Source organism: Syngnathus leptorhynchus, chromosome 6 (genome assembly GCF_054491065.1).
Source record: "Syngnathus leptorhynchus isolate UIUO chromosome 6, UIUO_Slep, whole genome shotgun sequence".
Taxonomy (NCBI): Eukaryota; Metazoa; Chordata; class Actinopteri; order Syngnathiformes; family Syngnathidae; genus Syngnathus; species Syngnathus leptorhynchus.
The window spans coordinates 9,534,771-9,549,486 of record NC_141200.1 but is presented as its reverse complement, the minus strand read 5'-3'; the positions used below and the strand labels follow the sequence as shown (position 1 = coordinate 9,549,486).

Here is a 14,716-nt window from a genome sequence, read left to right as displayed (position 1 = left end):
AGTTCCCATCTTCCTTTTTCGTGGACGAAGACTCTCTTTGTGGAACTAATTGAATGTGGCACTTTGAGCATCAGGAAGCTCTTTGGGGGTTGTGCTTCATTTCAGGGGATCTGCTGAGATATAGGCTTGCATGCCGCTGAGGATTTTGTGACCGAGGCCTCTTTCAGAATGGTCGTGCACTTTGCACACTGTGCGAGACGCGCGTCCATCTGCACACACATCTTTTCTATTGTCTGCTTCACTTGATACATTTTGTTGTCCTTGTCAACTTATCAAGGATGTAATGTGCCCATTTGTGGGCACACTTGGGTTACTTGGGCTCTCCAGCCACAAAAAGGGGGATATTCTTTAATGGGAGATGGGCTATTTGCAGATCTGGAAATGGCCCGAGGCGTATGCAGTTAGACTGGCTTGGCATTTGCTGAAATGATGAAACATTGCCATCACTATTTACAGACGCGCATGAATGAACTCTAATCCACAGGCATCTGCACACACGTTGACATTCAAATGCTGAAATGTATCACTGGTTGTTTGTGTGGGTTCAGGTTTTCTGTCCATCTGGCCAATTTACAGTTCTCGTTATAATGCACATAGCAGATAGAGAAGATTTTGTTCTAATCAGATTTTATTGATAATTTCCATTAAACCATAAAGCGGACAGTGAGAATGATGCATCCTGCTTTGAGGTGTGCACAATAATGATGACGAGGAAGAGAAGAAGGGTGGGAGACAAGGATGGAAGCAGGCCCCAACAGCAGAGGCAGCTCAGTGGATGCCCAGCTGCATAGCTGCCCTCAGGGCCCGCGAGGACTGTGGAATGTGGCCGACGCGAGCGTGTGTTTGGGCTGGAGACAGCAAAACCCTCAGGGATGCAGCTGTTAGCAGAGATGGGTGTGCTCATATGTACTTGTGGAAAGGCTCAAATTTTTGTGTCTTCTAGGTGCGTGTTGTGGCTCTCTCTTGGCCACCCTGTCAACGAGTCACCAACTCAACAAAAGCAATAACATTCTGACTTATTTCCGCTTTGAAGGCACACTCTTGCATCTGGTGTATGCAACTGGAACTGACTAGTACCGGTAACCTCTGTCAAGGTGTGGTCACATTTGCTATGTCAGAAGGAGATGACAGAAAATGTTTGTCGCCAAGATTTCCTGTGCAGTCTTAGGCGAAGGGTCAGTTAAAGTGCATCATGGGAGGCACCACTGCTGTGCCCCTCCCTGTTTGCTGTCTCAACCACTCTCCCCTTCCTCAGTCTCCTTTTTCCCGCCACTTAAATCCCCATTGGTCCTATTTCTTTTCCACCAGCCAATACTGCCCAGCGTGTCTGGGAGAAGGGATCTCAGTGGCTGCGCTTGGGGTGTGCGAGGTCAAAGCTGTGCTCATTTCACACTGTGCCCTTTTGGAATTCATCCAGCAGCACCCTCCACTGTGCACACTGGAGGGAAGAAAAGGGAGACAAACACAAAAGAGAGAAAAAAAAAAGTCCCCAGTCTTCAGCGTGTTTTGATTTCCCACCTTTTGGAATGGTGAACGTTTAGCTCTACATACAGTAGTTTATAATTTATGACGTGAGCCGCTAGTAGAGCTCTTTGCACCAAACTGTACAAGGTTCCTCATCCATAACAAGAAAGTGCGTAGCTTGTGAAGCTGTTCCCTCTTGTCAAAGAAAGCCAAGACTGGGGTAAAAATGGTTGAGAATTTAACTGTAACAAATTAATACATGTTATAAAATTATAATTTTGATGTAGCGTGGGTTTATTTTTGGAAATCGCAATCGCATAATAAACCAAAATGGGGGAAAACACCAAATCCATTGTAAATCTTAATTTTCTCATTGAAGGTGAGTTTATTCATTCTTTACCCGTAAAAAAGAGTTGAAGCACTTCAAAGCTTCCCTTCAATGATTCATTCATAAGATCCATTTTGAGTTTTGAATATTATCCTAGACGTAATAAAACCAAAAGCAGACAGTTATTAAGAATGTCTCAGACTTAATTAGATAATTTGAAAATGTTTCTGCTTGTTAGTCTATTCTACTGGGCATTTTTTTCATATTCTTAAGCACATCCTTTGCGATACTATTTGCCTCAAGCAGACAGAATGTTTTCTGAGAATGCACCCAGATTTTGTCATCAAGCCTAAATAATCCTGTTGTTGTTTCTTGGCATAATAATATTTAGCAGTGTATGTTTCAAGAAGCAGCAGGCAGAGGGACATGGGTCTGAAAGAAAAGGGGCCTCATGATCAGCAGAGGTGACACTGCACAACTAGAACAACAAAATAGGCACATTGTAATAGTATTTATTACACCTTTTCACTAGATACTGGACATTATTATGCAGACATTATACCTCTCTCTTCTGTATTGCTATATTTATGTTTACCGTGTATAAGGGGTCCCACAAATATATATCCTTAAAACTTACCATCGCTCAATTGATCTTTTACGTCAGACTTCAACCTATTGGAATTAACAATGGGAGCCAGGTGAAGTTTTCAACAATGCTACTGAGAATTCATATATACTTCATATAAAAAAATATAGTAAAAAGTGTGTATTTGTTTGATATCAAAGCAGTGTGCTACAAATTAAATATGAATTATTCCTTTAACACACATTTTAGGGTTTAATTTATGGGCACACCCAGTATAAAAGCATATTTTCTATTTACATTATAAAACTGTTTACTGCCAGCATAAAAAACTGACCAGTCTACGTCCACAAAATTCTATAGCAGGGTTTTGCATAATTGTTAGTGCCTGTTAGTATACGTATAATCAAGCCTTAGACTAAATGTAGCACCCTGAGTCAGCTTCTTTTTTTTTTTTACTTTCCGGTGACTTAATTTACCGTAACATGTGGCATCGTGTCACAGACACACACACGTGCACACACGAATGTGCGCACACACACACATAACATGACAAACTTCAAAACACAACCATTACAAACAATCTTGGTGTGAGAAAATCTTATCATTTTATCGTTACAATTTTGGGGAAAATACATCGTCCAAAAAAAACAACATGTTTTTTGTGACAGGCCAGCAGCAGCAACATGAATTAATGAAATTGGATTGTGTTTGTGCGTGTGCGTGCATATTGTGTACTGACCTTGCATGCTATGTCACTACACCAATAAACGGGTAACGTGTTTCCCAGGCATTGCATTTCAAATAGAATCTCATGATCTTCACTTGCTCTGTTACCAACCATCCAAGTGCCTTTGTACTATCAAACCTGACTGGGCCACTCTCTCCTGGTATCATTTGATCTCTTTCTTAGTGTCTCTAAATCAATAGAATTGGATATATTGCTGCAGTAACATGATTTTTTTTTCTCCTTCCCTACCTGTTCCATTCTGCCTGAAAGAAACTCGACAAAAATCACACTAATGCCTCTAAGCTTGCTGAGTGAAAAAGTAAGGGGTTCACAGAGCAGCAAGTAGTATTCGATTTGGTTTAGTTAGGCCATTATTTGAAGTGCCTCCCCCGCTTTGTGTCTGAGATGCTTTGATGCATTTTGGTTGCAGGTGCACTCTAGAAGTTTAAAACATTCTTCTTAATTTAGTTAATTCACCCCTTACTTTGTCTGCTTCCAAGTTTATGGGAGCAGTTGAACTTGAGAGCTTTGTCTTGAACCACATAAAACAGTATTGAGATGAATGAAAGCAGACGTTAGTTGGCAAAAGTGGAAGCCGTTAGTTGCAAAGGGTTGGATCATATTTTCATGCCCTATAGTAATAATAGCTCCCTTTCCCAATATTGTAGACCTGAAAGTTTATTTTCCAAATTTGTAAAAGGGTCTTTAGTGTCTTGCCCCTCCCTGTATGTGTTCTTTTTTTTTCTTTTTTTTTTTTTAATCTGAGGCTGTTTTTGTTCGTTTGGCTTCTGATGATTTGTTGAAGGCGGAGCCAAATATGTCTAAATGTGTCACACACTTGAATTTTCCGAAGTGATCAAGGCCTCAGTTTCACGTCTTCCCTTTGCAAACAGACAAATTCCATCTGCCTTACTTGACCGCCTGTGCCATCCCCACAGTGCATCCTGCTGTCTCGCTACCCAAGATGCCCCCTCCTCCCACCGCCTGCTTTGGTGATACATCTCAGCCTTCCTGACAGGCGCACCAGCTGGTTAGGCTGGTTGACGGACTGTTTGTGAAGATGCGTTATCATCTGTTTGCATTCCCGCTTTTGAGTTGGGCTTTAGTCCGCAATAGCTCACTAATTGTTTTGTTCTGCATTTCCTCAAGACTTACTGACAGTGAATCGTGACTGTGTGAAAGGGGCATGGCCATCGTTTTGAAGCATCAAATCAAAAGCCTTGATTCCAAACCCTAAAAATGTATACCTGTACTGCACTTTTAAATCTCAGCTCTTGATTCCTCAGAAGCCCGACTGTCTATGCAGACAAAAGTGTAACAAAGCTGGACACTTGCCTCAGGGTTTGGTCAATGTCTGGCCAGTACAGAGTGGGCTAATCCTGTCTGACAGTCAGTCCACAAAAATCGTAATGTTGCAAAAGGCTGGAGGCGTTGTTTCTGTGTCCCTTACGTCTATGTTCAAGGATTGCTCTGTGACACAGTGCCATCATTAACAAATCAAAAATCATTTTAGAAGTAAGTGCATAAGTCCCTGCAGTAGATTTTAAAGTGGCTGTGATGTTTACTTTTCCCAGTAGGGGGCTTCAGAAAGCCCACCAGGTGTAAACCATTATCAGTTCTTACTGACACTAGCGCTTCAGGTTGTTCTACAGTTGCTGGCTCTCTGCGTGATTGAATACCTCATTGTTTTAACTACATGAAAGAGAATCAAGGAAAGAGCATTCAGTACTTTCAGTACTTGACTGTTCTTCATAACACTCGGACTGTATGTCAGGCTGTGTTGGCACAACCAATGAAAGGACGTGAGCTCAATAATTCATAGTTTACACCAGCCTATATTGATGTATTAGATGTATTAACAGTTTCTTTTCAACACTTGACACAACTGCAATATCTTTGCAAGCCTTCTTGCAATTATCCTGCTATTTCATGACAGCTGCACAGTTAATGTGATGTGCCAATCTGTTACCCTGCTCCCCTTTCTTTCCCATGCTTTAACTCGTCTTGTTGTAATGCATTGCATACTCCACTGAGACTGCTTGTTCTTTTTCAGGTAAAGCAGCAGCTGCCTTGTCAGCACTTTGGCTTTTGTGTATTTCTCAGAGTGCGGGAAGGGTATAGGAAAGAGAGGACTTGTTTTCAGGACCTTGACGATCGGGAATGTCGCTCCTGCTAAGAGAGTGAGGCAACATTTCTCAAGGTCTCTGTGAAAAAGTTTGCCTTGCCCAGACTAAGCCCTACCCCATTACCCATTTCAGCCACCTGGAGCAGATGCTCTCAGAATGGAAATTGCCCGCATAAATGTGTATTTACATGATCCCTGCATCTAATGTTTGGCACGTACACAGTTCCTACAGCAATTGCTGAAGTGATGAGAGCAGGTGGAGCAGTTGGAATGAGCGGAAGAATAAGTGTTTGGGAATGGAGTTGGTTCCTGGAAGCCACAGGTGCGCAGTAGGGGATGGAGGGCCAAACATTGATTTCACAGTCCGCCGCCACCATCGAGTATAGCTAGTAAAAGTGTTTCTCCATGGTCTGCATTCAGTAAGATTGCGAAGGAACCTTTGGAGCCATGGATATGTAGATGAATACCCTGGGAGAGCCAGGAAGCCATTCATAGCACAGACTCAAGCTTGTTCCATTAGGCAGGGGAAAGCGCTGGATGGAGCGAGGCTAAGAGTCAAAGCGAGGGGAGGAAAGGAAAAAAAGAAAGCCAATACTCGAGAGGACCTGCAAAGGAATGATGGCCTCTTTTCCCATGAAGTGCTTTTTCTTGTTACTGGTGGCTAGCTGTCTCTCGCTTTGTTGATGTTATTTACATCCAGTATACACGCTACTCACTTATGACTGCCTGACTGGCTATTTGAATAAAACATAGTTACATTAGGGCCAATGATGAAGTCTTTGAAGCTGAAATGAAAGATATGTAAACCATTACCATAGATTGTATGCCTTGTGTGTGTGTGTGCTTATGATTGTGAGTTTATAGTGTAGGTGTGTTAATGCTTTAGGCTTCCAGGGATCCATTAGTCTCCCGTCTGGACCTAAGCTAAAGGAAGGTCAGCCTGATGGATACATCCTGACATGCACACAGCCTGTGAAGTCAGCTGTGTGTCCGCCTGTGTGTGAGTTTGTGTGCGTGGGCTGGCAGGCCAGCCAAGCGCAGGCACGGTTCAGCAGAGCAGAGGGCGGAGTGGCGGGTTTGAAGGGATAGTCTGGCCCTCTATGCCCTAGTTCGAAGGGGTTTGAAAGGGAGTTGATCTGGCAGGGAGGTTCTGTGGAGGGAGGGGGTGAGGTACAAACAGGGGCGTGCGTGGAGGGCTTTGCTGAACTGACTGTGGGGATGGGTGAGGGGGCTAAGAAAGGTTCCATTCATGACTGGTGCCATCTCTGACTCCCTAAGGGACTTGGTCTTATCAATGACCAAGCCAGCTGGGAGGATGTAAGCATGCAGTCTCTCGCTCTGTTTTTCCATGCACCCTATTTTTTTAGTCGCATGCCTTGAACTTTAAACTCTAAGGATTTGTCAAGGCACATTGTAATCCAAAGAAAGGTCCAGACAGACCAAAGGTCTGCACAAGGTCTATTCTTTATGTCTTATATTTCTGCACAACCAAGAGCCATCCCAATGAAAGGTACATTGTGATGCAATTGGGATATGAATTTAACGGGTACAGGTTAACTGGTGATGAATAAATCATCAATGTCAGCTAAATATCGATTCTTTTTTTTAATTTTGTCAGCTATTTGATCCAAGCACTTCAGTATTGGACTTGCCAGGTGAAAAGAGAACTACCAGACAATGTAGTGTTGGCTTAGACAAGGCTTCACATTAACCAAAGTTCATTATTTGTTACTTTAAAACTCATGAAGTACCAGAACTCGGGTTCAATTTGTTGTTTGGCACCAAGTTCTAGCAGTCCCAACTATATCACACAGACGCTCCATGAATTATTAACTACTAGTGGTGCTATTAAAACGAGGAACAATGATGTCTGTTGTTTCTACTGCAAGCTCTCCATCAGCAGGCGTGATAGTAACATTGCATGGGCAGATGTCGATGTACACTTATAGTTTGATTTTACGAGCAATAATGTCACTTGTTTTATTCCACTCATTTTCTCAATCTTTGTGGTTTGCTGAACTAGAGGAGATTCTGGGCTCATGCAGTGTCGCCATTTGAACGGTCTCAGCAATGCATTAGAGCATAACCTAGGAAGGTTCTGGCTGAAATGGGCCCAAGCATAACATCTACCTTACACATTTTGCCAGCGCACACAACTGCAGAGTTTCTGTAGCCTTGAAGCTCTACCACACACACAGTACGTGCGTGGAAGCAATTCACTGAAGCTTAAACTCTAATCACTTCCTAATGTTCCATTTATTTATGGGAGCTAGCTTCAGTGGCTTTGACGTCAAACATAATACCACATATGTCACACATCAGCTCAATTGCTACTGAGAGTTTGCGTGTATCCCCCTCAATTCAGTTACCTACAGCAGTCTTTGTACAAAATGGGGTTGTGAGTGAAAGACATATGCCATGAAACAACTACAGATCCATAGTTATATGTGCACTGCCATCCAGCACAGTCAGTCACACAATGGCTGGCTTTCCACTCTCATGTGACATTATGGATTAATCATGCTGCTGTCTATCTCAGTTTGAACAAGCCTTGTCTCTTACTGCTGGTCTCACCTGCTCGTAGCCTCCTTTATGCCTCTGCAGATGCTCTCATTGATGTCTCTGGGCCTTTTGTGTGTTCAGGTGTCTGTAGCTTTGTGAAATGGTGTTACACTTGCTCGCTGGACCTTTTTTGCTCAAATACCTGCTTTACTGCTGCCCTGGTAACGAGGCTCTTTTAATTCCCCTTTTGCCATTATTTCCCGTTTTGTTGTTGGTTTTCCTATTGTCTGGTTTATATACCCAGTAAAATGACAAATGTACGAATTGAGAATATTTGAGGTTAGATAATTTTGTAGCAAATTTGAATCATGATGCTTTAAATGTGTAGTTTTTAATCGAATAATTGTGGATTTATTTATTATGTTGGTGTCCACGTACACTACCTTAAGCCTTGTCCAAAGATAAGGCTCTTAATTTGTATTTTGGGAAATACTGTACTGGACAGCTCCCTTTTCTTGGTCTCAATTTTTACGTTGTGCACTTGGCGTCTCTTGACAAGCGCACATTAAGTGTGAAAATAAGCTCTTTGCATGGCTGGCGCTCCTGTCACACATGCGTCTCTGAGACACAGCTCATATTTTTTGTCAGTAACAAGAGTTCTATTATGGTAGCACCAATTCCATCTAATGTGATCACACATAATCTAATGAGAAATAGGTGAGGAGGAAACTGTTATTTTGATGTCTGTCTAAATGAATGTTTACTCTTCTTCACACAGAGCGCCAGAAATCATCCTAGGACTGCCGTTCTGTGAGGCGATAGACATGTGGTCCCTGGGCTGTGTGATTGCTGAGCTCTTCTTGGGATGGCCGCTCTATCCCGGCGCCTCAGAGTACGATCAGGTACAGATAGACCGATGAGAGTTTTTTTTTAGGGATGACACCAATTATTAGTAATCAAAAAGGCCGATGATTGATATTTGGAGCAGAAAGTATTGCTTTTATAATTTTAAAAAATACCAACTCCAACTTTTGAAGGTGAAGTCAATTGAAAATACAATAATGAGTTCTATGCGGTCCCACTAAACACAGTATTCTGATTTATATTCTCTTTCTGGTATATGAATTAAGCAGCAGAATGCAGCTGTTTGTGCACCTGTTTGTGTCCATCTCTGGGGGGGGTGGGCATTCTACTCCCTGCTGTATACTAAAAATGACAGGTTTTACGAGTTTGGTTATGAGAAGTGGGCAAGCTGAGCCGTGATTGGTTGTTGCCTGAGCCCTGAGCAACTATGACGTGATGTCATTTTGAGTCAACAGCAAGTGGCAAAATGGCCACCCTCATGAGATGAATACAAATGTATTTTGATGCTTAATTCCTATTCAATAAATACAACACAACACCAGCTTGAGACTTGTGGAGCCGCAAATAACAAGAACGAGTCAAATAATGTTGTTGTTGTTTATTTTTTTTTATTTTTTTAAATAATGACTTCCACTTGAACTTTGTCTTTAAGCATATTGAACAAATGTTTTGAAAATGTCAGTTTTTTTAATCTTCTTAAAACACTTCTTAATATTGTTGTTTTATAATTCTAACAAAATATATATATAAATAAATAAAGAAAGGCAGAGAGCTCCCGGGATCATCAGCATTTCTCAAATAGTTAAATAAAAGCTTTAACAATAGCTCCCTATAATTTTCTACAATAAACGAGTACAATAATTCAAAATAACTGAAATGGTAAACTTACACTTTGTTCAAAAAGGGTTTCCAAGGTCAGCATATAAAATTAACTGAAAATTTAAAAACACAGGAAGTTAACACAAAAAAATAGAAACGTTAACACATTTTGAATTAATCTTGTATGCGTTATCAGATTTTCTGAACAAGGTGCTGATAATCCACCCGGCTAATAATTGGACTGTCACCAAGACCAGGTATTGGGGCCTCAGTTGGCTTTACATGCTTGGATGTTGCACACACTTCAGAAGCATTCATACATTCATGCTTGTCAATGCTTTTTTTTATGGCTTTCTTCAATCCCCACAACAGCCCCTTATTATTCTTGCACCCCCCCTGTTTATAGGAACATATGCCACAGTGCCACTTGTCCAATTAGTGGGCCTCTGTGCTCCAGAGCGAGACATTGCTGAATTCCCTCAATCAGAATTAACAGCAAGACCGTGACAGAGTTTTGCTTCAATACCAAACTTGCCAGATTTAACGGAAGCTAGGCAGAATGTCTCATTCGTAAATCATTTCTACTTTGGAATTGTTCATCGGATCCTTTGAATGTTTCCTCAACTGGTCCGTATTTGTCCTCAAACGACAGAAAAAACATCCCCCTTGAAATCTTTCCTTTTTTCTTCTATCTTGAAGATCCGGTACATCTCACAGACTCAGGGTCTGCCTGCAGAGTATCTGTTGAGCGCAGGGACAAAGACCACCAGGTTCTTCAACAGAGACCCCGACTCCACCTATCCTCTGTGGAGACTTAAGGTAAACCCAAATTCACCTGAAATCATGAACAAATCAAGCAAAGTCCTTTCACAGACCGGTCTCAAGAATGTCTCATTCTCACTGAAGTAATACTTCACAATGTGTGCATTCATTCTCATTAAATTAGAAAAAGGGAAATAAAGGCTGTTATGGTTGGAACAAGGTGTTACGGTCTTCATATCCACGCAAGCTGTCTTATACTGAAAACCTCTTATCATTCTGCCTCATTGTGAAGTGTTTTTTTGTTTTTCAGACCAAGTTCTGTTAAAATAAGTTATGTAGAGGTAACTAGCCATGAGATTAAACAGAGGTGTTTAAATTTCTTTCTGGTACTTGATGTTTTTATCTCACACTCCTCCCTCCAGATTGAATTATTTAATTCTTAACCCAATTATTATTATCTGTCTTGTTTACCAGGGATTTATTATTGAATGTGTCTGATAATATAAATAGCATCGTTGTGGTTAAAGGAAACATAACGAGTGTCTGAACTTTAGCCTATAGATCATCATGTGGGAAAAGTCACTGATTAGCTTTAATATGAACTCACGTGTCCTTCCCAAGAAGAGGCCTGTTGATGTATTTGTATGTATTCAGTCTGAAGAGTCTTTTGTTTGTATGTTACAGATACGTATACAGGAATGACTTCATTTGCCTCTGTACCAGATATCCATTTGACATTTCCTCAAAATGAAACATGTTTTTCTTTATTTTTATTTGAAATGGCATGATATACAAAAGAGATTATAATTCAACTATTTCAAGAATATTTTTACTGTATTACCAGATGCAACACATGCACTTATAAACATACAGTGCAAACTTTAATGCAAGCAACCTGCATGAGTTCTTGAGTCATTCCTATGGCCTACTGTATGTACACATATATGACTAATTCTGTATATTGGCTCCTACATTTGCATTTGTTTCCCCACCAGTCGTAGGACTGTTAGATGAGCATTTTATGTGACCCCAGGGTTTCTCAGTGGGCAAGCTGTGTCCTGCTGTACATCAGCAGCAAGAGGCTATAATGAGTCACATATAAATAGTGCAGGTCTAAAGGGGAAGCATGTTGAGGGTTTGAGAGGAACATCTGCTTTATGTCTCCCACAGACTCCTGAGGACCACGAGGGAGAAACAGGGATCAAGTCCAAAGAGGCGCGCAAGTACATCTTCAACTGCTTGGATGATATGGCTCAGGTATGTGGTTGCAATACCACAGAGCACAACTTGTAACACACATGACAGCCAAAAATAATAATAATGACAATGATATAGTGTGCATTTACAAATACCTTACTTGAGTAATGTTTTTTTTTCCGTCACATTTCTACGACTTTGATTCAGTTCATCTTGCCACAAAAAAAATACCACCCATAGCTGGTTTGTATTTTCTCCACAACCAAGTGGTTTGAAATCCTGATCCAAATGGATTGGTGATGCTAAAGAGGGAAATGGAAAAAAGTAGGAAACCTCTTTATTTACTTCGGAACAGGAAGTGACTTGCAATATATTAGTGCCATTTAACCTGTTAATATATACTGTCCCTTTGCCTTACGAATCCCAGTGAACGATGATGGGAAACTTCAAATGCCGCCATGACATTTTGAAAGGACATGCCTGACACTGAGATGATAGTATTTGTTTGCTCTCACTCAGCCAAATACTGCTTCTGCTACCAGATACAACAAAGGGAATGGAAAGTTACAATATTTTTCCCAGGCCCCTTTGTGTCTGTGTGTCTCTGTCTGTCTCTCTGTCTGTCTCTCTGTCTGTCTCTCTCTCTTGCTCTCTCTCTCGCTCTCCACAAGTCCTGTCTGATCACTATGCTGCTTGATTCTGCCCCTGATAACGACAAAGCTGGTGAGCTATTTGCTTTGAAATATGCTCATCTTGATGCACAAGCAGCTGCGGCCTCTGGAAGATGTCCATGTGGGTACATGCAGGTACATAAATGAAGGGGACAATTATGGCTGTCCAGTTGGCGGCTTTGAGTCCTGTCTCGAATAACACGCTCTCTAGTACAAGATTTTATCACTGTCAGGGTTTGTTAAATTCACAGTTGCCATGCAAACACGACCCCGCAGCACGTAGTTCAATGAAGGCAACCTGCACGGGCTCATCTCTGTGTCCTACGCTACGAACTCCGTCACCCGTTTTCCTCTCACTGTTGTAGCCCCACTCATCTTACTATGAAAACACAGAGAATAAAACTGAACATGCGTAATGTGGGAAAAACCTGCCTGCTTTGCAGCATCTCACGATATCCTCCCCGTATAAACAAGTCAGTATTGTGGACATCTGTCCCTGCGTATATAATGGATGATATAGCTCAAGGCCCTGAACGACAAGAGGGCTGCAGATGCCAGGAAGATAATGAACGTCCTTGCGTTTATGGGAAATGTGGTGAGGAATTAGTACCATGTATCTAACTTGAGTCAATCTGAGACCATCGAAAGGAAATGACCTGATACAGATGGGAGGGAAGGCGGAACTCCCATCGCACTCAGGGCGCCCATGCTTCAAAATCTCTTCAGTTGTTGTTTTCTTTAAGTTACAACAGAAATAGTGCAGCTGAAATAGATCACTGCATTGAATTATTTCATGACTGTTTTTGTCAACTAGTGTAGGGTTGAAGGGCTGCTGAAATAGTCACTTCAAATCCTCTGTCAGGTTAAAGTCTAAAATAAATAAATAAATATGCCTGGTGCTATAATTTGTTGTTGTTTCTAACCCTGATTTTGAGTTTGAAAGTATTATTGCAACGGTGTAGAACTGGCCACTATTTCCTTCTTCCGTACCTAAAGTATGATCCTTGTACTCTTTTATAACAATGCAAATAACGTACAGTGACGTGCCTTTTTCCTGTGCAGCTGAGGTGGTATCGATTCACATTACTGCTCCCCAACTCACTCCTTTTCTTCATGTATTCAGTAATGTAACATTCAATAATGTGCATTACTGCTCATTTGCAACTACGTAGCAGCCGCCACAACTTTTATAACTCTCATACGTAGTTGCAACGTTCACTAATTCACATATATGATAAAAAAAAAGATTTAAAAAAAATGCAAAGCTTTGGCTTTCTTATGCGCACTCTCTTTTGGTTCTCTGGATGCTTCTGTTATTGTCATCACTCTTTGACAAATTTAGTCAAGCTTGCGAGCCGCATACAGGTCAGCATACAAGGGGGCACGCTTCGCCGCACATCTCCTTGGGTGTTGTGCGGCCCATCTGCCAGCCCTGTCTTCACTCCTGAGTGGCATGTCAGTGCTCCTCGAGACACAGATGTGGCTCCATTCAACAGATGTTCACACGCAAGGCCAATATTCCTCTTCCTTGTGGCCATCTTGGCCATATTTATAACTTGATTCAAAATAGACTCTGCACATCTCATTATGAGGCACCAAAACAGTATTGTTTTGTGAGCTAATCTATATCTTATTGAATTATATATATTATGGTTAAATAGACGGATTTTAGAATGAAATTTCACATGGTCAATGCTGAGTGGAATATTATTAACCAACCCTGTATGTGCACCTTTTCCAAAGTTACGGACAACACAATTATCCCCCACCTCATTCCGCAGATTACTCCTTTATCACTACATACGCTGAATAACATGTATGGGGGAAAAGAATTGCATCAGATTTGCGGTGGTGACTGGCAGCACATCTGATAGCACCTGAAGCAGGCCTGCAGATAAGCGCTTGTTGCTTTATGAAATCAGACCTGTTCCTCTGCATGTCACAGTAAACAAGGCTGCCTGTCTGCTCCCAATGTCCTCACACTGCCTGACAATCTTGTTGGCTTTAACAAAAAGCAGCTATATCATGACCTTGGTGCTTGTTTAAACACAGGGAATGAGGCACGGCAAGTCCGATCTTTTCCGTGTTGTTTAGTTTGCTTGTTGGCTGGGTGCAAAGGATTTGTAATAAAATAATGACCTCACTAATGAGGTTATGTTTTCATTGACATGGTTTCATCTATTTGTTTGTTTTTATATGTAATGGGAACAGTTCCATCAAAGTGGAGTGAGAAATAATCATAAAATGTGTCATTCCTTTCCCGGCTCTCACCCTCTAAGTGAGACCGCGATAGACCTACCTGTGTTTCTGAACAAGATAAGTGGCAGAGAATGGATGGCACGTTTAGCAGTATGCTAATTAAACGTCAACACAAAAGGGGAAAAAACATGTTTGGATGCTTCTGTGACATCTCATCAGATCAACTCTTCATCTTGCTGTCTTTATGGTGGCTCCTATCAACAAAAACAAAAAAGGTCCGGGTTTATCTAGCTACACACATTCTGATCCAAGGGACAAGAAGACAAGCCGAGGACAAACATTCATGTGTTTGAAAATCAGAGTAAAATGTCCATTGACTTGAAATTCCAGGTGAGCTTACGTCTCGTCATGGAACTAGCAGATCTAATTAGTTGAACAAAATGATCAGTTTTCCGCTCAGTGAAAACAACTT

The 14,716-nt window shown here is 41.4% G+C and overlaps 1 protein-coding gene across 6 annotated transcripts in view; it reads left to right on the top strand.

Annotated features, from left to right (window-relative positions):
• The window catches only part of hipk2 (homeodomain interacting protein kinase 2), a 63,446-nt gene that overhangs the window by 32,646 nt on the left and 16,084 nt on the right, over positions 1-14,716 (top strand). For all 6 annotated transcript variants that reach the window (XM_085914520.1, XM_085914519.1, XM_085914518.1 and 3 more), the window contains 3 exons: positions 8,511-8,634; positions 10,115-10,234; positions 11,348-11,434. In XM_085914520.1, coding sequence (XP_085770646.1) covers positions 8,511-8,634; positions 10,115-10,234; positions 11,348-11,434 — 331 coding nt within the window. The remainder of the gene's footprint in view (positions 1-8,510; positions 8,635-10,114; positions 10,235-11,347; positions 11,435-14,716) is intronic.